This window comes from Chelmon rostratus, chromosome 22, assembly GCF_017976325.1.
Source record: "Chelmon rostratus isolate fCheRos1 chromosome 22, fCheRos1.pri, whole genome shotgun sequence".
Lineage (NCBI taxonomy): Eukaryota > Metazoa > Chordata > Actinopteri > Chaetodontiformes > Chaetodontidae > Chelmon > Chelmon rostratus.
The window spans coordinates 13862262-13886747 of NC_055679.1; the positions used below are offsets into that span (position 1 = coordinate 13862262).

A 24486-nucleotide genomic window follows, 5' to 3' on the forward strand; every position below is an offset into this window, starting at 1 on the left:
ATTCTGAGTCAGACTGACTCTGTAGTTAAGGCAGAACGTTTAGCGATCGACGGTGTAAAGAGAAAGCTGCTTCAACCAAAAGGGAGGGCAGAGGCCTTCTTCCAAGCGGGGACTTCCTCTCAGCACCATGCTAACAGGGTCTCCTCACAGAGGTCCCATTGTGTACAAGGGCCCCGTGGATCCCCCCCATACATGAAAGCAACACATGCCAGAGTTTCACCTCAGGAAAAGGCAGACAAATATTTCAGTCTGATTGAGCCACACGCTTAGAAAAATAAAGGATACTCTTGTAAGGGATGAAAAGGTATTTTGCCATTGGGGGGCCTTTGCTCTCTCTTTCTCTGTATGTCTGGTGTCTGTATGTGTGTGTGTGTGTGTGTGTGTGTGTGTAGTGTTTGAGAGGGTCGTGCATGTGTGTTTACCGTGTGGGGTGGGTGCACTCCGAGTGACCAAAAGCAATCTGCCCTGGTCCAATCAGTCTCAGTGCCTACCTTCACACATAAGCGGCAGGGCACTCAGGTCTGCCAGAGCGCACAGACCTACACATACACACAGACCTACACACTTGTCAGATTCACACTCACACACACACACACACACACACACACACACACACACACACACACCTTTCACACACTTAACACACCCACCCTCCCCTCTTCAAGGCACCCTGCGCGACCTCTCACCATTGGCCAAGTCCCGGAGCCCTCAGCATCTCCATCACGGCTGAAGGGACCATTCGGGAAAGCAGGAGACAGAGGTAAGCGTTCTTGGTGCTATCTATCATGCTGGCTGAATGGCTCTCTGGTGCAGGGGATTAGGCTGCCACAGTGGCTCGACTTGCCCCTCCAAAAACACTGCTATCCTGGGTTTGCATAGGAGCCACTTGGCTAATTGGTTGGTGGTGCAGCTGCATTACTTTCACTCAGGGATTTGCTTTGGGAGCTTTGCAGGTGATTGAAGTGTGGAAGTCTTTGTTGTCCTTTGGCATTCTTAGTGGTTGTGATATGTTGGCTTGTTGTTTTTTAGGATACTGTAGATGTGATTCAAGTGCAAGTGTTCAACTGGTGTTTTCTTGATTAGTGACAACCTTGGTGATAGTGACTTATTTTGCGGTTGTGACAGCATAATAAGACAATATCTAACCAAGCAAGATGAATTTCGCTTGAAGAAATTTTTAATTAACGAACTCTTTTGTCCATTTTTTGCTGAAATTACCTTCTGAAATTTCAGAAACTGTGACGAGAACCTTATTACTGTTGATATAATTTTTATGTATTTGTTCTCAGGACAGAATTATGTGCATGTATTATTTCTGTTGATAAAAATTTTTGTCACCTGCTTGACTGTGCATGTCTCTTTAAACATTTCTGTGATGCAAATATGCGAATTTGTTCTGCAACCTGCAGCAAAGGGACGTCTGTCAAGTTTGTTTATGGCTTTTGAGGAAAAAAGGTAGAATCACTGGATATCAGGAATGCCCAGTGCAGAGCCAAACATAACACGGAGGTAGTCTAGAGGCTGCACTCATACACACATACACAGTCTCCACACACTGTACACTGTGATGGCCTGTATAAAAGCACACCTCTGTCTTTAGTATAGTCCCTCTTTCAGTGTGACCATGCAGGATTTCACAGCCTCATGACAGAAAGTCTATTTCAGTAGGGATGCTAACCAGTTTTTTAATGGGGTGCACTCAGTTCATGTTGGACATTCACAAAAGACAATGATGGGATTTACATAATAAGTCTATGACTCTGATATCAACAAAGATTAGATTCATGACTGAAATAACCTGTGAAGGTGTTTTTTTTTTTCTTTTATATCTGTCCTCATCCCAAAAATAGCAGCGGAGGTTTCTCAGTTTTCTCTCTCTGAAAGATTGGAGTGTTAAGACAGAGTATGCATCTGTGAGAGGATGTGTCATTCCAAGTGTGTTTGTGAATGTGTGCGTGTGTGTGCATGTGTGCGTGTGTGTGTGTGTGTGTGTGTGTGTGTGTGTGTGTGTGTGTGTGTGTGTGTGTGTGTGTGTGTTTGAGCACCCTCACTGCTGAATGAAGCTTTTCCTTGCAGCCGTAACTCACTGCCATCCTGTCCACAAACCTCGGAGGAATTTGGAGTTTGAGTGCTGAGACAGGCAGCGACCGGGCCTCATAAAGGCCCTCTGTAAAGGGCGAGGGGTCGAGTTAGCTTAGAAACCTGTCTGTCTCTCTCTCTCTCTGTCTCTCTCTCTCTCTCTCTCCCACTCAGTCCTTTCCTCGCTCTCTCCATCTAACCCTGAGGGCCAGCGTCTTGTCCACGTCTCCCTCCATCTCACTCTTTTCTTCTCCTCTTCCCTTCCCTTGCTCTCCATTTCTCTGCCCCGGCCTGGAGGGCTCTCTTTAATCTCTTCTGCCTTTTCTTGGACTGCACATCTTCTATCTCAGACCAGCTGAGATGCAGATACACCTGCTTTTAGTGTGCTATGAAATTCCCAACAGACAGATGATTTATTCCTAAACCTAATGTCAGCTGTGCCAACTAATTAAGCGGTAATTAACATATGCTAATCTTAATAGCAGTTCCCATTGGGGATTCACACTCATGAACTTAATCAACCTCGTTAAGCTTAGCAGATCATCTGCTGCTGAGGATATGAACACGATTATGAAGAGCAGCTATCTGGGTCAAGGCAGTGCATAGTAGAACTGCACATTCATGCTAATTTTAGATTCAAGAAGAAAAGGACCCTATTTCCTGCGCTCTCATTTCAAGTTTGTTGCCAAGAATTTTCTGCCAAAGCCTTTTTGGTGTGATTGGGAAAAAGAATAGAGGCACTGGCCAAAAAACACAGGAATTCAAATGCAGCTTTAACAGGAAAAGAAGCAACCCAGAAATCCCTTCTTGTTTAAATACATTTAAAAAGATTTGCAAACTTCCTTATCAGATCATCTCTGACTTCTGACCTCTGACACACCACAGGCAAGCACTGTTTTGGCCCTAATGTGTCGATCCCTTGAGCTGTCTGCGCCTCAGTAATGAATTCACTGACCTTAGTGATGTGGTCCAATGTCAGGCCCTGGTCTGTGGTACTGCAGGCTGGTTATACAGCCAATATCATGAAGACATGCCTTGTTGAAGAGCACCTCTGTGCAACTATATATTAATGTGTGGCTTAATACGTAGCATATTTGAGGCAGTTTGTCAAAGGTCCACGCTTATATCTCAAGAATGTCTATTTCTGGACGTTTTTCAGTTTGCATTTTGCTACTTACACAAGAGAAATGACAATAAATAACAAACCGAACAAGAAAAAAACTCACCTTGTGAGAGTTTAATGTCCATGCAATGTCCCGTACTGCATCAAATCTGTGAATAGTCGTCCCCCATTTGACTTGACATCTCTCTGTCCGTGTCAAGGTGGACTATGAGGATGCTCGTGCGGCTCGTGTTGGGACTCTTCGTCCTCAAAGCGGTGGTGGCCAGCCCCAGGTTTTCCCGACAAGTGGACTTGGACACATACGACAGTGCCAACTATGACGTGGATCTAGACAATTTAAATTTGGAGAACCAGGATATCTACGACTACGAAGATGGGCTGACAATTGATGATCCTCAGGTAAGAAGCTGTATGGGTCAGTCAGGAAGGAAATGCCCTGGCCTTTAATTTACAGTTCCAACTGTCATTACTGAGGAAACCCTTGTGTTTTCAGAACACAGTTATTTTCTGTCATTATGATATATTACATTTATATAAATTCTTCACCCCTGAGAGATCTGCACTCTGTCCTCTTTAATTAGCCGTTAAGCTAAATAGGTTGTTGCTATTCGTGCTTCCTAAGTAAGTAGGCTCTGCATGATCCCTTGTAGTGATAATAAATCGACTTTTATAAATGATAAGGGTTCACATGGTTTGTTTTATGCTGTACACTGCAGAATGTTTTACTGAAGGACGCTTAAGACAAACATTTCTGTGTAACGCTCATGTCACTGATGTGAAGTTGAGTGATCTCCAGAAAACATGTGGAGACAGACAATAAATATTAATGATGCCACATGGACGTGATATGCAGCACACATTTTAATGTTTTAAAATGTGCAGGCTGTTACAGTTCCCAGAAGTCTCCATTTTCTTCAGATTACACAAATCACAGCAATGATTGGCTGGTTTGGAACCAAGGTCAGCAGGTTCATGGAGCAGACAGACATCCCACTGATACCAACTGAGGCGCTTTGGAAAATGGACAAACTTCTTTCCAGCTTTATGCATTATTGTGGCCAAAATACTTCACTTTTATATCTTGGACGGCCTCCATTTAAGTTACATGCCCCAGAATCTCCACGGGCCGAATTTCTTCTGCAACTGGAGTCGCTTTTGTGCGCAGAGTCCAGCGATATTTACACCCCAGTGCTGGACATACTTTTTATTTGCCTGCAAAAGCTGAGGAAGGAACAACTTTTAATCACGCAGCAACCAAACATTTTGATTTCTTTTTCTTTTGGTGTGCAGATTGCAGAATTCGTTGCAGTAGCAGGCAAAGAGGGAAAACCCAAGAAACACAGATGGAGCTTTATTTGCATGTACCATTTTCCCACACTGAATGTAACATATAATCTCTTCATAAAGCTGCTGTGGGATCATTTCTGCCGTTACTTGTTCAAAATATGTTAAACAGAGTGAAAGGCCTGCTGTGAAGTGAGCTTAACTGAAGGACTGTTGTGCCTTCTGGGACTTTTCTCATTCTACTCAAATTCTGCAAAGTACAACGTGTTTCCAAAGATGACTGGAGAACAGAGGCAGATAGGGTTACACACTGGATGATGGATTCCAGAAGATCCTTTAAATCAGCTCAAGTCGTGTGTGATGTGGCAAGCCTGCAGGGCATGCTGGCATGGCAAGCTTTAGTGAAATTTTTATGTTCCCGTTTTGTAACAAGGAAATTAAGCCAAGGCGATGTCAAGATGGCACGAGGCGAATCGTCCACAGCGGATTTTCAGCAGGTTTCTTCTGAGCCAGCGATTTAAGTTAAACCTGATGTGGGCTGCACTCGCACCACCGATCCAAGACCAATCCCACAATCAAACGCAGGCTGAGCAGATCGGACAAGATGTAGTAGGAGAAACAACATGGAGTAGTGAATTATTTTGTCATCCACCGTGGCAAAAAGGTAGAACCACAGCGTTTTGCCTAAATTTGACATGATTGAGCTCTGGTGTCCAAGTGAGTGTTACACATGACAGCACCCAGTGTGGGAAAGTTGTAATGTGTTGCAGGCAAATGGCTTTGATAAGGCCTGGGTATGACACAGCACATTGCGTAAGATTTTGTGGGCGTCTGTGGGAGCAGGAAGTGGAGAAACAGAACAAACAGATTTACTGGAGTCCTCATCCTGAACAAACACAAAGTTTTGATTTGCAGCACTGCACGCTGAGAAACAGCACACCGCAAGGATCCGTCGTTTTGTTTTGTTGACAGCGCAGTTAGAGGTGAGAGGGCGGATCCTGAGAGAGACTGATTGCTTAACAAGAGTGAGGATTAAATGGCTTTTATCCACACACACATCAGCTGTCAGGGGAGAAATGAAGCGATGATGAGCTCCATGCCTCTGGAATGCTGACTCCTCACTTTCCACATCCATCTGTTGGTATTTCTGTTCTCTCTCCTCGGGGCTTGTCTCTTTTGAGAGAAGAAGAGGCTCATCCTCAACGTTATCCAAGCAAATAGTTTTCAGTCTGCTGCGTTCAAAAACATCTCTGCAAATGCTTTAATCACTGATTTCAGATTAATTTAGGCGTCTCCTTCGTTTGACTAACACATTCAATATGTCTTGAGTCAAATTTTAGAAACAAGCTAGTTTGCATCTGTTTATTATAAATTGCAATGTTGTCATTTCTGCAACTGTTGTTCGTGCTGCTGTTGGACTGGATTGTATTTTTGCACATAGTGAGTATTTTGTCATCCACCTGTACTTCTTCATTTGTTCCACAACTGAATAAAAACAACATACATGTCTCAGTCTTACCCAACAATTAGTATTATAACCGTGTCTGTTTGTATTAAATAATCTTACTTGAAAATACAGGATTTTTTGTCCCTTTATATGTCTTTTCCAAGAGTTGGATGAGAAGATCAATATCTACCCTTGTGTGTGCATTAAACATGGAGTCAGCAGTCAGCTAGCTTAGCTTAGCTTAGCTTAGCATAAAGACTAGAAACAGGGGGAAACTGCTAGCCATGCTCTGTCCAAAGGTAACAAAATATGCCTAGTAGCATAACATCACTCATGAACATGATACATCTAGTTTCTTTAATCTGTTAAAAGTTTAAAATCAGCATGTTGTGGTTTAACAGGGACGTTATGTCTCAGACTATTTCCTGGTTGGGTGCAGTGACTTCCTGGAGTCTTGCCATCGCTGCAAGGTTGTCAAGCAACCAGCGCTGTCTCTGGGATGTTACTACAACTGCTGTTCAATTCGAACGGACAGATCTGACTTGTTGTCAATCTTCTCTTCTAACTTTCACAAAGAAAGCAAATAAGTGTCTTTCTCAAAATGCTGAACTGCTCCTCAAAGCTCCACAGTGCAGACATTTTCTTGGCATTCGCTTCAGGCTGGACAGGCTCATAAACGTGACTCAAAAGTTGCCACATGGCATTTCAATGGACTCAAGGCTTTATGGTGTCCTGGTACCAGTACTGTGGTGATCAATAGTTCAGCAAATCGTTCTGTCAACTTTTATGTTGTAAAGGATGCAGCTGGTAAACCTGTGTGAGATTATTTAGGAAAGATTGAATGTCTGCTGTAGATCTTGTTAAAATTATTTTAGCGTTTTCTAGCTGAAACTGAATTTACTGATTGATATCCTACAGCAGCAATTTGGCGTCAGCTTGGTGTTCACATTCAACGTCTCTCCCTGTGCATTCTGTATTCCCATGCTGCTTCCAGAGCTTTTTTTTTCAGTATTTTTGGTTGCCAGCCTTTCGCTTCTCTTTCCCCCTCGGGTGTATATGTTTGCTTTGGGGAAAGGGGGAAATGAAGGGGAGAGCTGCAGCGAGCTAACTCTCTGCAAAACTTTTCAATGGCCTACCTTGTTGTATCCCAAACTGCATCTCTGCCAAGCTTTAAAATGTGACTTTCAGTGCTGGGTATCCCTTCATTACTGCATTTAATGTCTCTGCGTTACATTTCTTCTAACCTATCACTTAAAGGCTGCACTTAGTTTGACTTGCATGATTATACTGATATGCATTCATTTTTGATACCTCTTACCTTATCGACATCTGATTGCTGTGGTTGACAGTAGCTGAAAAGACTAAAAATATGGACTCTTGCAGCTACCATGTGAGTCTTGGTTCCACAAGGACCATTCCCTCTTTGGAGGGTTGAGTCAGCCTTGTTGGGCGTAAGAGAGTGTCAGGTATTACCTGTGGCAGTGTGTGGAGGTTCATTGCCCTCGTCTGGAGAATGATAGAACTGCACATTGGAGCAAAAACCAAAACATCAAAGAGCAACTGCAATGACTGTAAATGCTATTATAATACCAGATGGATTTACATGAAGCTTTTAATGAGGGGACCAAAAAGCACTGTAATTCATAAAGCTAGGTTGGTTTGGCAGAGCTATCTTTTAATTTATTTCCCCACATAAAACGTAAACTCTGGCCTACTGGATAAACCAAGGTGCTAAGTCTTTGTTTATGAAGTAATTTGATATTTTGAAATGAGGTAGAAGAGACATTTACATGGCTGAGCACTTAGTCCACTTTGCAGTTTGTCCAGTCCTCAAGTTTATCAAAGGGAATCCTAAACTGACTACAACCAGGTGGAGCATTTGGCACAATGGCCAGTGTGTAAAGGTAAATATATATACATATATATGTTTCTTCATATAGCTGAATGATAAGAAAACATTTCACTAAAGTCTACAGTATTAAATGTCAGAGGTTAACATTCGATTGTAAACATTTTTTTCTGTTCTGAAAGAAAAAAAATTATTTGTAAGCATCCCTCCATTCGAGATCAGTTCATAACTAAAGAGATATAAACAACCCTGTAACTGAATCCATATGAAGTCCAAACAAGAAGATATTTTCCCTGGGGGACATTAAATGCCAAGATATCTGCCCATGTTATTTTGTATATTGTATTTATAGTCTGTGGCAAGTGAAAAAAAATCACCACTGTGGTTACTAACTGGTGTTTCTACTTCAAAAATGTCCTTCATAGCATTTCACAGAGGTTTGATCTGAGTAGCTGCTGAGGTCCCTACTCTGGACACTTAAATTGGGAAACTTTGCTGCCATCTAGTGGTGAATATTGTGTAAACACTCATCTTCTCACAGGCAAACTGTTGTATTGCTGCACCAAGGACTCAGATCATAGTGTCCTCTCCTCCTCTCTCCTGTTACTTGATTTCTTTTCTGTTCTGTGTGTGTCTTTTATTTTCTCTTCTTTTGCCTTTTGACTGTTTTGAGTCTGTTACAGTCGAGAGAGACAAAGAACTGAGAGGTGATGAGATGCACTCAAGGTCCCAGAACAAATCTGAAACCAGCATTTAACTCGTGCACAGAATAAATGCAGACATTCACAAACACTAATGCCCTCATGTGAAAAAAATTAGCTGTGATGAATGCTAAACCTTTTGCATGCCAACCAAGCACCACATAACTCCCCTAATACCTGCAAATAGAATGGATCAAAGTTGTACAATGGACAAGATAATTTTCCCAAAAGATGGATTAAATAGCAAATGGGATGGTAAAATATGCTGGTGCTGGTATAGTGTGAATACAGCAGTGATTTCCATGTAATATGAAATTCTAGGACCCAAAGGGGAAATAGAGAAAGATGTTTAAAATGTCCTCACACATTCTTAATCAAGTTTACTGTTGAGATGATAGTTGGCATCAACATCACTGTCATTTAAATGCTTTACATTTCCTGACTGTTGGCATCATAATTGCCAATTTAGCCTCATGAAAAGCTGTTCTTCCTGCTGCACAACATACTGCCACTTTTCATTGAGTTGCCAAACATTTTGCACGATTCAGTATACACAAACTGTACAGTTTTTCTGTCATATTCTAAAAATAGTCAAGAGATGACAGACTACACAAACTCAGAGGAATACAGGAATGTCGGTTTCCTGATTATGCTCTTGAAATCAGTGGTGGACTTTTTAATGACAGGCTGTATCATCTGCTCAGAATCATGGTTCATTATACAGTCGATCTGTCATTGTTATGACGTTGGCTTCCTAACAATTCCTTTGTTCAGGTGAGATCCTAGAGTTTCCCAAATATTGAAGTGTGAAAGTTAACTATTTCATTGTGGAGCAGAGCGAAAGGTCTTGGCCTGCATTTTCCACAGTGATACCAGGATATGATTTGTTTACTTAGTTTCAGCAAAAATGGAACCAACACAAAGCCAAGCGCTTACTTTGACTAGTTTTTAGAGTTTTATTTACAGATTAAGAAAAACATTATGTCAGACTAAAGACTTCTTTTCTGATGCTCGAGTCAAATTCTCATACATTCTTGACTCACTGCTGCTGTCTTTTCCTCAGATAGAGATTGGAACACTGGCCCCACCCGACTATAACTACCCTGTACCCAGAGCCTCATTGGAAGAACAAGAACAAGAAGAGGAGGAGGAGGAAGAGATGCCCTTAAAACCCCAGCTCATCCCTCAGGGTTCAGGGGGATCTGGGGTTCTCATGGGCCCAGACACACAGAAAGGTCTGAAAAGGCACACACCGTTGGGTCTGCACACCAATGAACCTAGAGTTAGTTGATATCAAAGTTCATTCAGTGTAAAAGAGGGCCTTGCTCTTCTTTGGTCCTGAGGAGTTGGAAAGCAGCATCAGCCAAATTGACAAAATATCCAAAACAAAGATACACTAATCTGTTCTCTAATCTACATCTTCTACAATCATCTTGTCTTTGTGCATGTCTTCCATTTAACTAGCTGTTAATGGTTAAATGTGTACTTTTCAATCACTGTGTCCATTTTTCACAGACTACTTAACCTAATCATCGTTGTGAGCTCCCGACCTGATTACTGATCCATTTCAACTTCATCTGTCTGTTTATTAATACCTAATCTTGTCTCTAACAAGAGGTGGAGCTGCGTCTGACGCCCATTGACATCCTTCATGTCTCCGGGGATTTTGGGGGCTCTGTAGGGTCTGGGGCCTCAGGAGCTTCTGGGGTTTCTGGGTCTGGAGGCTCAGGAGACCTGCTGGTCTCCGGCACATCTGTGGGTTCTGGTGACATTGTCCTGATCTCCGGAGCCTCTGAGGAGCTCCTCAGCTCTGGCGGATCTGGGGAATTCTTAGTATCTGGGGATCTCTTGATATCTGGGGATTTCTTGATATCTGGGGATCTCTCAGGATCTACGGATATAATGGGATCCGCAACTTCTGGAGCCTCTGGGGAACTTGGCTCTGGAGTAATTTCCATTGAATTCCCCCTGGGCTCTGGAGGGTCTGGAGACCAGTCTGGTTTTGAGTTCTCTGGAGATCTCTTGATCTCAGGGGCCTCCGGAAGCTCTGGGGTTTCTGGGGACTCTGGTGAGTCCGGGGACTCAGGGATAACGTTGTTATCTGGAGGTTAGTACTTCTAAAGAGCAGATGTCTGGAAACTCTTTTTTGATCTGTGTAGCGATAACCTTGTCTTACTCTATGTGATTTATGTTGATGTATTGTCTTAAATTCCATTTAACTGTGTTAAATGTTGATTTTTTTTTTTTTGCTTGTCATCTTACTGATTTGTCCTACCGTGTGCTATTGTGTTTGTGTTGCTCATAACCATGCTTCTCCTAACCTCCTGTCTTATCTAAATTGTGTGTGATTGATTGGTTCATGGGTTGATTGATTGTCCATCTCACTCCTCGCCCTCCTAATCTCATGTCTCCTAACCCCAAACCTTGGCTCTAACAAGAGGAGGAGCTGCCCCTCATTTCCGAGACCATCCCCAGCGAGGCATCAGGTGCTTCTGGGGAGTTCTCAGGAGCTTCAGGAGCCTCAGGGGCCTCTGGGGATCTTGGAGCCTCTGGGGATCTTGGAGCCTCTGGAGAATTAGGGTTCTCTGGAGACTCTGGAGATTCTGGTGTCTCTGGCTCTGGAGACGCAGAGGTCCCTGAGGTAACTCTGGTCCCTGACACTGATAAAGGTCAGTATCTAAACTAGACTTGTGTGAGATATATTAAAGTCAGGTTAAAAACTAAAATCCATACCTCACATGCCAGAAAGTATACCAAAAAGTGACCAAGGTGTCAGTACCGATGCTGGACCAGGGAGCCAATGAACCTTTTTATGAATTGGTCCTTGTTGGGTTTTCCCCGCCTTCTAAGTTCTAAGTTCTTGCTTAGTTAGAGAACAGCGGCTTTGAAGGTTCCCTGTGGATTTTGAAGATTTGTAGTGCGATGGAGCATTGTTTTTCCAAGTGGGCCCCATTTGTTTGTATCAAGCACATGCTTGTGCTACATGACGATGCTTTTTTACACTATCGCACTGATCGGTGGCGGTGAAGCGCAAGGAAGTTCAGCAAATGCATCAGGAAAGACAGTAATGAATAAGACCGCTAGCTAGTGAACATGGATGTAAACCATGGGTGCATTAAGAGAACTTTGCTGCCAATTTATCCCAGTGGCCACTTGTGGTACTGCAACAAAAAAAATCCTGCTGCTCAAAAAGCATCTTCCCCATAAAGCTTTTGACATGACACCTCCACCAACAGACTAGGTCAATTATTTTTGTACTATGATTTTTTAATCTGTTAAATTTTTATACCTGTTAAAAACTTTCCTAGAGTTTAGAAAACCATGATGTCTTCCCAATGTTAAGTCTATCAGCTGAGTAGGAACACTTATGCTCAAGCACAGTGAGCCATTTATGTCCATGATGTAAACGTTTACATTTAAATCAGCCTTGTTTTATGAGATAGTAAATTAATTCATCACGTAGGTTACATAACTTTTGTTTTTGTACAAGAAATTCTACAGAGGACCTTTGAAGTGTTACAGTTGTCAGGCAAGATTTTTTTGAATATGGAAATGCTCAGAACAGTGCAAGATTTATTGTGGGAACTGGCTCCAGCATTGGTACCTTGTCTGCGGAAAAGAGATAGTAGCGTTATTTGAGCAGTGATTTGAGTTATTCACTGCAAGAACTACTTTCACGTAAATGTTTAAACCAGGTGGCAGTCCAGCCCTCACCATGGAGGAAATTGAAACTCTAAAGACCAAACCCAATTGAACTGGCTTCCCTAAAAGTGTTTTTTGTGCTTTGCTGATGAGCGTATTGTTTGTAACCACTCAGCAGATCACATTTCATGTCATTAACACTAAACTTTCATTTAACTTCAGTTCATCAGTTAAATGCCATATACACTTTGGTTAACATTGCTACCATACTGTATGTAACTTATCCCTGCGGCAAACAGCGGGCTGCTGTTTGCCAGGCTTCCTGTTCCATGTCCATGCTGATCTAACCTGTTTCTGTAACACCTAATCTTGTCTCTAACAAGAGGAGGGGCTGCTTCCGACTACACCAGAAACCCCTCAGGAGGGTGCTGGCAGTGTAGAAGGGTCAGTGAGCTCTGGATTGCCAGAGCCTGATGAGCCTGATGAGCCTGATGAGCCTGTGATTGACAGGAGAGGTAAGTATTGAACAGCAGAGGCATTTAATACTGAGAAGTATGATAAAAAACCTCAGTTCTCTTTGGAAGTCATGATATCCTGAACCCCGGTTTGATTGACTATGAACGGGATTAAGACCTGTTGGGTTTTTTAAGTCTTACAGGCTGATTGTCTTAACCACCAACTGTCCTCTGAAATACTTCCAACCTCTCATTTTTGATATTTTATTCCCTCCCTCCCTCATCTTCTTCATACCCGTGTCCTGCAGGTATGCCCACTTGCTTGCTGTGCACGTGCCTTGGTGGTTCGGTCTACTGTGATGACTTGAAGCTGGATAGTGTACCACCTCTTCCCAAAGACACCACTCACTTCTATGCCCGCTACAACAGAATCACCAAGATCAACAAGTCCGACTTCGCCTTCATGAGTATGTTTCCTGTTTTTACTGAAAATATATGAGTAGTAGAGCGAGGAACTAAACGTAGAGGGGAATGTCAGGCAATTAATCGTGCCCTTAATTTTGACTGATGCTGGAGTGAGTTGTCACCAATATCAGCATTTCAGACTGTGTTTATTCACCTCCTTGCAGACAAGCTGAAGAGGATCGACTTAACTGCCAACGAGATAACGTCCATTGATGAGAAGGCGTTTTTGGGTCTGCCTGCGCTGGAGGAGCTGGTGGTTCGAGAAAACCACATCTCACAGCTGCCTGCTCTCCCAGAGACCATGAGCCTGATCGATGCCAGCCATAACAACATTGGCAGCAAGGGTATTCACAAAGAGGCGTTCAAAGTATGTACACCTTCCACACTTAGAATTAGTGAACACAGTCAAGCCCAACCAATAAAGGTTGATATTAGCTTGTACAAGATATATCACATTCCATGTTTAAGTTTGTTGTTACTGAACTAATTTATAAAGACATATTGTCATATCAAAAATGTTTATATTATGTAAAATGTAAAATAGTTGATAGACCATAAACTGCTTTAGTGCTTTTAGTGGTGGATTGCACATTTTACCTTTATATACTTTCAGAGTAATATTGCGATATTGCTATTCTGTCCATGACTTAATCCATGACTAAAGGTAGTAATTTATCTTTAATTCCTTTAAGTTTCTTTCACAACAGTGACACAACAAAGACTGAGCCACTAATGATTGATTGATTCTTCTCTCATTGCATCCAGGATATGACTAGCCTGCTGTACCTGTACCTAACAGACAACCACATTGATTACATCCCCGTGCCTCTACCAGACAGCCTGCGATCTCTACACCTACAGGTATAACTGCATGAAACGCTGAAAGTGAAATGCTGAGAGCATAAAGAAGGTCCTTTGCATTCTTGGGTTTAAAACATTTCTGGTTCTAATTTGATGTGACAATCTGGAGTAAATGAGTACAGGTGTTTTCACTTGTGGTCTGATTAGACCTCTGCTCATGTTGAAGTGGGTGGAGTTCAGATGATCTCACCAAACTTCAAGAACAAATAAAAGAATGAGAAATGTGTGACTTCCCCCACCCTCACAGGTGCAACAAAATTGATAAAAAAGTGTCAGTTACAAGCACACAGACCCACACAGTCCTGACAAGCAGTCTGGTTAGGCAAAGTAATGGAAAACACCTCCGTGGGAGGACCACTGTTGTGCACAGTCAAGCTACAAGCTCGTTGAGCAGCTCATGAAAACAGAAGTATTTATGGCTTCTGGAATATCAAACTTATTAACATCCAACCCTATGAAATTTGAATCCTTTCAAATTATCTTAGAGTATCTATTTGGGTTTTGCTTTCAACAAATCAAAATAAAAAAGTTACATGTAGCTTAATTAAAACTTAAAGATTCACAGTCAAACAACTAAAAGTTTTACCACAGCAATGATATGTTTGATGCCTAGTTTAATGACTTCCCTTATTCCAGATATTCTTGCTAACCCAGCACCAAACACTCCTCTGAGAATACCACCTGACAGTAAACACTGTAACCGGACAGTAGTTAAAACATTTAGGACATTTAGCTTAATCTCATTATCTTGCCTCCTCTGTCTCCCATTGCAGCGTAACAATATTCAAATGATGCACGAGGACACGTTCTGCAACCTGAGAGATTTCAACTACATCAGGAACGCACTGGAGGACATCCGTCTGGACGGCAACCCCATCAATCTCAGCAGGACCCCGCAGGCCTACATCTGCCTGCCCCGTATACCCATCGGGGATCTCATTTAACCACACAGACACAATACCTACACTCTTGCACACTGACTCCCACAAATACAACCACATGCACACATCTTTGTACATATTGACACACACACAACCACACACGCAGACATGCACACCATTTATCACCTCCTCAAACTATCGATTCATTACAACAATGTATTGCAAAACTGTCATAAATGCTGCTGATGTGTTCTACAGATCAGTCAAACTCTATGTGGAAACTTACGTTTCGTGAACATCCACAAACACATAAAGTGTGAGTCAGATTCTGGTGATCAAGCACATATACACTGCTCCGCTGCAACTTCTTCCAGCAGTTCAGATTTTCATGCCAGGTGTAACACAAACACACACAAACACACACACACTGAAACAGTCACACTCTCATTCCCTCGCCCACCAAAATGCATGTGCACACACATACAAATACACACACATACAAGAACTTTCTCAAAAGCCAAACTGTTCCACAACTTGATTAAGAGTAAAACAATAGGTGACATTCGGAGAAATCAGTTTATTAAAAACCCTCAGTATGTTTCCGCTCAGTGTCTGTTCATGACTGGCAAGAAAGAACAACCAGTAATATTGTTTAAATATGTTTGTTTTGTAAAAATAAAAAATAATATTAATATTAATGACAAATCTAACACTTTTGGAAATGTATACTAGCATAAACTTATTGAAGCTGGAGCTTAATGAAAGGTAAATTGAGTATCTAATGCAATAAAAGACGCATTTAAACACAATCATCTGTTGTAAAGTCTGTACTGTAATATAAAAATATATATTCTGAAAAAAAAAAGATTTTTTACATGAACTGCAATATTTGGTATATAACATTTCAAAAAGTGATGTTTTAACCGTGCACAATAGCATAAACCAAAGACTCTAATGTCTGGAGTCGATCAAATAAAGACTATTGTTTGATTTGGGAGGGGGGGGTTGTTGATTTTGATTGTGGATGGGGTTAAGAATAATGCTAATAGCTTGCTATTGTGTGCTCTGTATGGAATAACCACAAGTGAATAAAGTTGTTTTGAAGACCTCTCCGAACTGGGAGTGGCTCAACGTTTTTATTGACAACTTGTAGGTTAGTATAATGTGCATTATGCGCAGATGCAGCCAAGGTGGAAACAACTAAGAAATATATATATATATATATATATATATATATATATATATATACATATCTTTTAAAAAAGTTTTTTCGGGGAAGTTTTTGTGCAGTAAAACCCAAGGAATCAAAAATGTTCAATCAGTTTTTCAAACAGGTTGAGGAAGCGCTCCTTCCTGTCCATGACGTCTGAGTCTTTCACCTTGCTGCAGTCCCCTGTAACCTCCTCAGTCTTTTCTTTGACCTCACAAAGTCTCTCCAGCCTGGCTTTCTCTCGCTCCAGAGCCAGCCGCTCCCTGCTCAGAGCCTCTCTGTCTTTCTCCACCATCCCCCTCTCCCTCTCCATCACTGCCTTTTCTCTCTCCATCGTCGCCCTCTCCCTCTCCAGCAAAGCTCGGTCTCGGTCCAGAGCGGCGTTCTCCCTGTCCAGCACCACTCTCTCCCTCTGCAGCACCAGCCGCTCCCTGTCCATCACCTGTTTCTCCCTGTCCATCACCTGCTTCTCCCTTTCCATCACCTGTCTTTGGCTATCCAGCGTGTTTCTCTCGTCATCCACCTCTTGCATGATGCAGTCTATCTCTTGGCTTCCCTCCTGCACCGCCTCCTCCTCCCCATCCTCATCTCTGTTTTGGGAAACCTCGATCTCTGGCCCGTCTACTAATGAAGCCGTACTGGAGTTTATCACCATGGACACCTTCCTCGTCTTGGGTCTGGAGATGGGTAAGAAACCGCTGCTGTCTTTGTCGTTGGAGAAGACTTTGAGGATGGGGGCGCTGCCTTCCAGCCGACCCTCCATGGCGTCGTCCATCAGACTGAAATAAGGCCAGACCTCAGGAAACACTTTCACACCGTCGGGAGGGCTCTTTAGCTCCTGAGGAAGCAGAGAGAGGGAAACAAATCAAGAAGGAAATTTGTCAAAATGCTTGAAAAAGTGAAATTACCAAAAAAGAGCACCTTGTATCTTTTCTTCATGTTTTCCCATTTTTTGGATGCTTGACTATGGGTCATCTTGTGTTGCAAGCCCATATGTCTCAGGATGGTTCTGAAAATATAATCATCATCAACAAAAAGGACAGAAAAAGACCAAAGTTTTTAAATTAATATCAACAATTAACAAATTCAGCACCACTAGAAAAGGTTGAGCAGAAAATTTAAATATTAAAGGTATGAGAGAGAAAAACAGATACCGCTGTAGTGTAAAACCTCCTGAGAGAGACAAATCTGAATAGAAAATATCCCATTATGGTACTTAGACCCTTTTCTATTTTCACACAGTAACGCCACAACTTGCTGGCATACCTCCATGCCCACATCGAAGTATTTCTCCTTCCAGAAAAGAGGTAATTATTTGAAACCCTCAGCTTCACAAAGGCTTCAATTTCCTTTGAATTCACTAAGAGAGAGACAGAGACAGAAAAAAAGTTAATTTGAAATATAATACATATATATGTAATACATATATTCAATATTGGTTGCTATTTAATGTGCAGACTCTATCCGCCTATTGTGACCTCAATTTCCCAGTTTTTTCAAAATTCACTGGGATCTTCCCCTTTCAAACAAAATGAAATGAAACAAAGTCATGTACAGAATACTTGGGTTTTTGTCTTTTTAATTCAACTGAGAAATTAACAATATCTTATCTTTCAAGGAGTTCACCCATTCAGACGAATTTTACAACAGGTGTTAAAAAACAACTAATTGGCTGTCGGTATTAACTTAGTTTGATGTAGTCTTTGGTTTGTTTATGCACAACTTTTAGTCTACACAACAAATACAACTTACATTACCAGCGGGAGCAGCTTGAAAATGTTGACTAACTACATCCACTTTTTATTCTTATATGAAAGCGTGCTTAGAGGGTACTTTCACTGTGAAGCCTACTTGCTAGGTGCCCTAGCTAACTGCAATCAGCCTAAACTATGTAAATGCTAGCTAGTTAGCTTGAATAAAACATGACATTTCCTGTTGTCTGTACTTACTTTTATATGTGAACTCCAAGGGGGTGACTTTATCATAAGTGGAGTTCGTGTAATCGTGATCCTTGAATTCCATTTTTATTTTATTTTGCGTTCTTCGTTTTAGCCTTTTTATCAAGTGCCCTTCGTAGGAAAAGACTGCTCGCTCGTTCCTCCTTCAGAGGGACCCTATCTTCTTCTTCTTGTCTTGCTTTTAAGAGAGCGCGTTACCGCGGCCTGTCGAAGGGGCGCCGCCAATGGCGGGATTAGCTCACTGATGCCATCCAGCGCCCTGGAGGTTTACTACACTACAAAATCAGACTTCAAATCTCCATTTCCGGGCAAATGCACAGCATATTCCAATATATAATATTGTGATTAGATGGCAGTATATTTTGCGTATACCGCTCTGTTTATATTATTTCATAAATCGTATTTATACCTGTTAAACTCCATAGAGTTTTCAATAACACTTTAACCTTTATATAGACATTGGATGTTATTCCCCCCTCCCCGTATTTCTATTCCCCAGTACCCTAGCTCACTGGGGCTTGGATTATCTGCTATAGACCTTGGTTTTAAACACTGCCTCTCTATTGTTTTTGAAACACATGTTGGTTAATAGAGAAAAATGTATTTTCAGCTCATTCTAGGTCCAGGGATTTTTGGAGTGTAGATGTGCATCAAATATGTGTAATCACTACTGCCTTATGATATTACCCCGCTTATTATAGCCCCAACGTACAGATGGCAGCCAAGCCTGTGGGCGTGGCATAAATATGACAAGTAGGACGACGAAAACGAAAGTACTGACATCCACAGAATGGCGTCCGCCTGCAGTAAGTACCCTTTAGCCTGACTCTCATTTATGCACTAGTGTTTATCTGCAGTGTTAATTGTGTTTTAACCACATGCGGTTTACCCTCATGAAAAGTGTATGTTTATTTATTTATTATTTATCTGTTTACTTGTTGACATGAGACATTTAGAGTTATAGAAGTAGATCTTGATATTAAAACAAAACCAAATAGAATTTCTGATTCTTGTCATATTAGAAAAACAAACAATGGGCTTGACGGAGGTTTGAACTCTTGTACATAGATTTATCGTCTGTCATTGATCAGAAGTGATGGTCAGCGTTTCCATTTTGAAATCTTACTTTCATTTTCGTTTTTTATGAAGCTCCCATTGCAGCTTCTACGTACAACTGCAGCCCAAACCTGTATAATAGAAATAGGAATAGGAAGATCAGACAGGAATAATACTCATTGTCACCCATTGTAACTAGTGCAAAAATACTGAACTGGATGTGAGAACTCCCACACTTCAATCTGACAAATGTTGAAATAGCATTGTCACCTATTATTTAAGGGCCGCCTAAAGTGTGAATAATAGAAAACAAGCTTTACTTTGATTTCCCATTGACATGCCGTTAAACTGAAGGAAGGCACGTTATCTAACTTTCATGTCTCGACTATTTTCCAACGAGAAAGTCATGGCCTTTAAATGGCCATGATGTTCTCGTTGTAATTAAAATTTCCAGCAGGGGGCAGCAGATGAACATGTTAAGTTATGTGTTATTGGAGACCTGCACTTGCACTTTCCTTTTAACTGTTTCCAAATATGAAAGCCTATCATATGGAGTTTGTTAAAATTTCATTATTTCATTGAACAATTATCATTGCAGACAAATAGTACTGACACCACAGAACAATACAGCATGAGGTATTATCTGCACAGCCCCACCCTACCTGGATGTAATCATAACATTGACTAAAGAGAAACTTTATACAGACATAACATCCCAACATCATCATGCCCAGGAATAATCATGACACATTGTGTTTGCTTATTTTAACTATCTGAGAGCCAAAGTGTTGTATGTGTCAAGCACAAATTGGCTTGAAAAGGCTGGTGAAGAGCCAAACATTGTGCTACAGCTTGTTTCTATAATTTCTTTTTTCTTTTTTCTTTTTTCTTTTTTTTTTTTTTGGACTCCTGGACATGAAAGCTGTGTGTGCTGCACATTGTTCACCAGTGTCCAATCTCATTCGAAAACATGAGGATAAATACACACATTTATAACTTCTTTCACGCTTCAAGGAGGGTTTCCCATAAGATTGTGGATTCTGGCTGCAGGGATTTGCTTCCATTCAGTCTCGAGAGCATGACTGAAGTCAGTCGCAGATGTTGGGAGGTGAGGCCTGGCTCTCAGTTGCTGTTCCGGCCTGAAAGTTTTGCCGAAGCACATTGTTGTACTAGAAGAGGAAAGGGCCTTTCCTAAACTGCAGTCACAAAGTTAGAAGTGAATCATTACATATTGTTGCACTGGAGCGATCGGACGCATCATCCAAACAATGAAAGCATTACCAGAAGTTGGAAAAAGTATTTGTCCATAAACATTTGGCCATATTAGTGAATATACAGATTGTGTGCAGGAATATATGGGATGGCAAATGTTCTCCACCCTCTCCAGAAAAAGATCATGCTCCATCATCATCACTGGGGATTCCAGAGTCTGATGAGGAAAGAGCTTCGGAAAGCAGATCTGATGTCAGCGACGAGTCCGACAGTGACGGATATTCAGATGTGGAAACTGATTGTCAGGTTTGTTGGTTGGAGCCAGCATCAATTTCGTAAACCCATCAGTTTTCCCATGTTCTGAAATGCTGATGCATTTACTGCTGCTTGTTTTTCAGCTGATATTGATTTTAATCTGCAGTGATGAAAAAAAAATCTGTTTTTTCCATTTTTAGTTTCATGAGAAAGAGCCCTGCAAGTTTTACAACAGCGGTGGCTGTCGGGATGGTGACAGGTGCGCTTACCTGCATGTCTGCAAGTACGCCCTGAAAGGAAACTGTCGCTACGGGTCTAAGTGTAAGCTGAAGCACAGCACAAGTGAAGGGGCGTCATCTGGTGCAAGCAACAGGATGAGATATGAGGAAGAGGAGGAGAGAAAAGGTTGAATGCATGGTTTCTTTCCTTAACTTATTATACTCAATATATACTTTTGCATGTCTGTCTGTCCAGTTTTTCCATCACACATTTGATTTTGAGCTACATAAATAATATAAACCTTGCAAAGCAAGCTGTTGCTTATTATGGAACATTAGTGTCCATGTTTCTGGGAACAAAACGATTTTAAGGGAAATATTCTGTCTCGTTTTAGCTCTTTTTTGGTCTCCACCACCAAGTTTAGCTGCTAAATGTCCTCTATGTTCACAACTCTGCATCTGTAGCGTACAGTCAGTTTATCAGAGCTTTTTAGCTGGAAACTGAGTTGATGAGAGCAGATTTGGGAACCTTTCACATTACACACAGTCATCTGGTCCATTATTGATTTAAAAAACTCAACATTTGGTCTGTTGTTGTGTTTTTTAAGCAGACCCAAAGCTTACTGATGGCCGATGCTACCAGTGGCAGCTGAATGATGGAAACACCTGGAAGGATATTAAGAACGACCACATTATTGAGGCCCAGTACTCGCTGCCCCACACCAAAGGCATTAAAATCTATAACACACCATATGGGTAAGAGCTGAAAACACAGCATTTAAACATTCTCAAAGCACAGATGGACAGAAAGTGGTTGATGATATCTCACTCTGTGTCTGTCTGCAGGGCTGTGAGTATAGATTTTAATAGGATGAAAGTCTATGGAAAGAGTCTGAGAGTGAGGCGTTTGGATGATGGAAACACTGTGTGGATCTGGTACTGCATCTTGCGTCGTAAGTGGAGCAAGTATGGAGACAAGGTGGGTGGAATTAAACAATTAAACCCTTGTTTTTCTCTGTAAAAATACCCTGAGCGCCATCTTTATTGTAAATTTAAAGTGTGACATAATCAAATTTTAACATGTGAATAAATGTTGCTCTTTTCAACAGGATTCGAAGGGCAACATGAGTTCTGTGAAGAGCTCGGACATCGAGAGGAAGTTCCAGAGTAACCCAGCAAGTTCTTTTACTTTCAGCATCGGTGCTGAGACCATAGAGATTAGATTCAGAGGTGACGTACAGGCTCGTCACAAGACCCTCGCAGAATACTGTCAATGCTAAAATCCACGTGTCGAAAATAGTTTCTTCTCAAACACCAGCTTTTTCTTGTTTTTGTTGGTAGAAATGCGACAGGTGAGTACAAACAGGAAGAGGAAAGTTACTCGTCGACCATTCTACCAACGACAGCAAGCAGGAGCAGCGTGAGTTTGGATTTGATTTGGGTTCAAAGAAGTTGGAATAAATATAATTATATATATTTAATATTATTAAATTCCGATTTTTTGAAGAATTAATTCAGCATTTTGGGATATTCACTTATTATTTTTCTTGCTCAGAGTTACCATACCACTCTGAGTCACCATTGTTACCACTCTGAAGCTACAATATGAAGCTACAACCAGCAGCAGTTAGCTTAGCTTAGCATAAAAAATTCACAGAGCAGACCTTCCAACAATATAGAATAAGCCCTTACATATGTTTTGTGTCTCTAGAGTTCAGTGTTCAAAGAAAATTTACGAATTGATCATTACAAGTAGCATTTGCTGTATATACCCTCAAAAAAGGTAAATGCATCTCTGTCATGGTTTTCTTTTTTCTTTTTTTTCTTTTTTTTTTTTGGTCAGCAATCTATAACAAAATTAGATGCTTTTGCTATATAAACTATTAAAACTATACATAAACTGTATAAAACAATTATTCATTTAAATAATTGGCTCCAGGAAGTTACTTGTCCCATTAAAATGAAGTAAAACTTAACCTTTAACCTCACAGTAAGCTAACATTAGCCTTAACCTCAACCGTGGAGACAACAGTAACAGAAACCTTCTCAGCCCCATATAAAACCACAGCTTGTTGTTTTTAGCTGTCGTATGGATTAAACAAACAAGATATATTTTGTTAATTAGTGAGCTTCAGGTGAGCTAAAAGGCAGATTTTGTTACTTTGTTCGGACAAAGCTAAGCTAGCCATTTCCTTTCTTTATGCTAAACTAGGCTAACCTGCTGCTGGCTACAGCCACATATTTAGCATACAGATGTGAAAATAGTATCAATCTTCTTATTTAACTCTTAGCGAGAGAGCGATTAAGAGTAGTGACAAGAATTTGATGCCGTCTCTACAGAGTCACAGCCTCAGCTTTCCAGAATATGTCTCTGGCCCCCAAACCGCAATGGCAGTTTGAGGGAGACGGCGGAGCCTGGCACGAGTTCAAACACCGGGTAAGTCATCAGCAGAGCGGAGGGTACATGTAGCTAAGAGACTGTCTTTAAACAACAGTGCTAAGCTAAGCCATGACGATTTGGACGGCCTTGTCTCTGCAGAGAGGGACTCAAAGTGAATGCTCACTAACCAGCGAAGACATTGAGAGGAAGTACCAGCAAGACACCAGCGGCAGCATGGCCTTCAGAGTGAAGGGACAGTCCTACAAGCTGGACTTCGGAGGTTGTGTTATGTTTTAAATTCTGTGATGACACCTGTCAGTGGATTTTCTTGCTTTCAAACAAAGCCGTCTAACCGTTTCTAGTCTTAATGTTAAGCTAAGCATGCATGCTAACTTCATATTTACACACAGATAGAGAGTGGTATCAATATTTTCATGTACCTCACAGCACGGAAGTGAATATGTTTATTTCCCTTAATGTCAAACTACATCTTTAATTGGAAGTCTCATTGTTAATTGTGCCCAATTATATAGTTCTAACCTGGGAAGACATTATGAGGAATTTATGGCCCTTTAAAATGAAGCTTTACAGAATAAACTGTAACTTCCTTAAACAGTAATCCTGACATATAACATAAAGGAGAGCATTCATTAATTTTATGTAATTTTTTTCCCCCCACAGTGATGATACAAACCAACCTCAAGACTCAACATACACGCAGGATCAGACGTGTGTTGGTGTGAGCATTGAAGGGATTTGGAAGGAAGCCTAAACAACTGTGCAATACCACACATTAGTGTGTAGTTGTTTATTGTGGGTGTTTGGCTTTAGTAGATTTGGCTCTACACTGGCCTGTGTTTACTTCATTGAAATGCAATAGTTGACTTGAAGTCAGATTTATGCACTGTGCCAACCTGCCTTTACCAAAACTGCTATAACATATATACTGAGTGACTGCATGCTGCCATACCGGAGGATGAAAATAAGATATAGAACAAACACTCCTGAAAGTAGCAGGAAAAAAATGTGTGATTTTACATTCAGCAACATATCAAAACACTGCCTCTTCTGATGTGAATGAATAGAATTGACTCATTCAGAAGTAGATCTAATGCAAATTAGAAGTTAAACAGCATTGTGCTGCATATGCAGATTACCTTTGAGGTGTTTTACTCAGTTACATGGTTACATTATGCAATTCTTTGGTCATAAGGTTAGTATAAATGTATTTTCCTTCGCACTACTGTACCAATGTGATTCTGTTTGGCTGAAGATTGAATGTTCTGTCATGGGAATTGAAAATGAAAATAAAGTGTTTTGAAAAAAATGCACCCAATGATTTTGCGTGTGTTTCCTTTTTGAGACAACAGAGCCCAAACCACCTGAGCCAGTGTTGCAACACTGTTGCCC

General features: G+C 41.1%; 3 protein-coding genes across 6 annotated transcripts; 2 read left to right on the forward strand and 1 right to left on the reverse strand.

The window, feature by feature from the left end:
• Positions 1–651: 651 nt before the first annotated feature.
• Positions 652–15079, forward strand: epyc (epiphycan). The gene is made up of 10 exons (XM_041964451.1): positions 652–760; positions 3403–3601; positions 9547–9718; positions 10099–10590; positions 10922–11152; positions 12509–12640; positions 12889–13047; positions 13210–13412; positions 13811–13906; positions 14680–15079. Exons 2-10 carry the CDS (start codon positions 3410–3412, stop codon positions 14848–14850), a joined length of 1848 nt encoding a protein of 615 aa, XP_041820385.1. The 5' UTR covers positions 652–760; positions 3403–3409; the 3' UTR covers positions 14851–15079.
• Positions 15080–15931: 852 nt separating this feature from the next.
• On the reverse strand, positions 15932–18087 carry si:dkeyp-38g8.5 (uncharacterized protein LOC568385 homolog). Of its 2 annotated transcripts, XM_041964277.1 has the most exons (4): positions 17947–18087; positions 17264–17357; positions 16919–17006; positions 15932–16835 (listed from the first exon to the last, which is right to left on the reverse strand). In XM_041964277.1, exons 1-4 carry the CDS (start codon positions 18017–18019, stop codon positions 16092–16094), a joined length of 999 nt encoding a protein of 332 aa, XP_041820211.1. In that variant the 5' UTR covers positions 18020–18087; the 3' UTR covers positions 15932–16091. The 2 variants fall into 2 exon arrangements, with proteins under 2 accessions (XP_041820211.1, XP_041820212.1); XM_041964278.1 differs by lacking the exon at positions 16919–17006 and having other exon boundaries at positions 17947–17965.
• A 636-nt stretch (positions 18088–18723) lies between these two features.
• On the forward strand, positions 18724–24402 carry si:ch211-244b2.4 (uncharacterized protein LOC541512 homolog). 3 transcript variants are annotated; one of them, XM_041963934.1, is made up of 10 exons: positions 18724–18761; positions 20399–20529; positions 20679–20883; positions 21305–21452; positions 21543–21675; positions 21806–21926; positions 22038–22116; positions 23037–23133; positions 23236–23356; positions 23758–24402. In XM_041963934.1, exons 1-10 carry the CDS (start codon positions 18746–18748, stop codon positions 23817–23819), a joined length of 1113 nt encoding a protein of 370 aa, XP_041819868.1. In that variant the 5' UTR covers positions 18724–18745; the 3' UTR covers positions 23820–24402. The 3 variants fall into 3 exon arrangements, with proteins under 3 accessions (XP_041819868.1, XP_041819869.1, XP_041819870.1); XM_041963935.1 differs by having other exon boundaries at positions 21308–21452; XM_041963936.1 differs by lacking the exon at positions 18724–18761 and adding an exon at positions 19965–20119.
• The last annotated feature ends 84 nt before the right edge of the window (positions 24403–24486 follow it).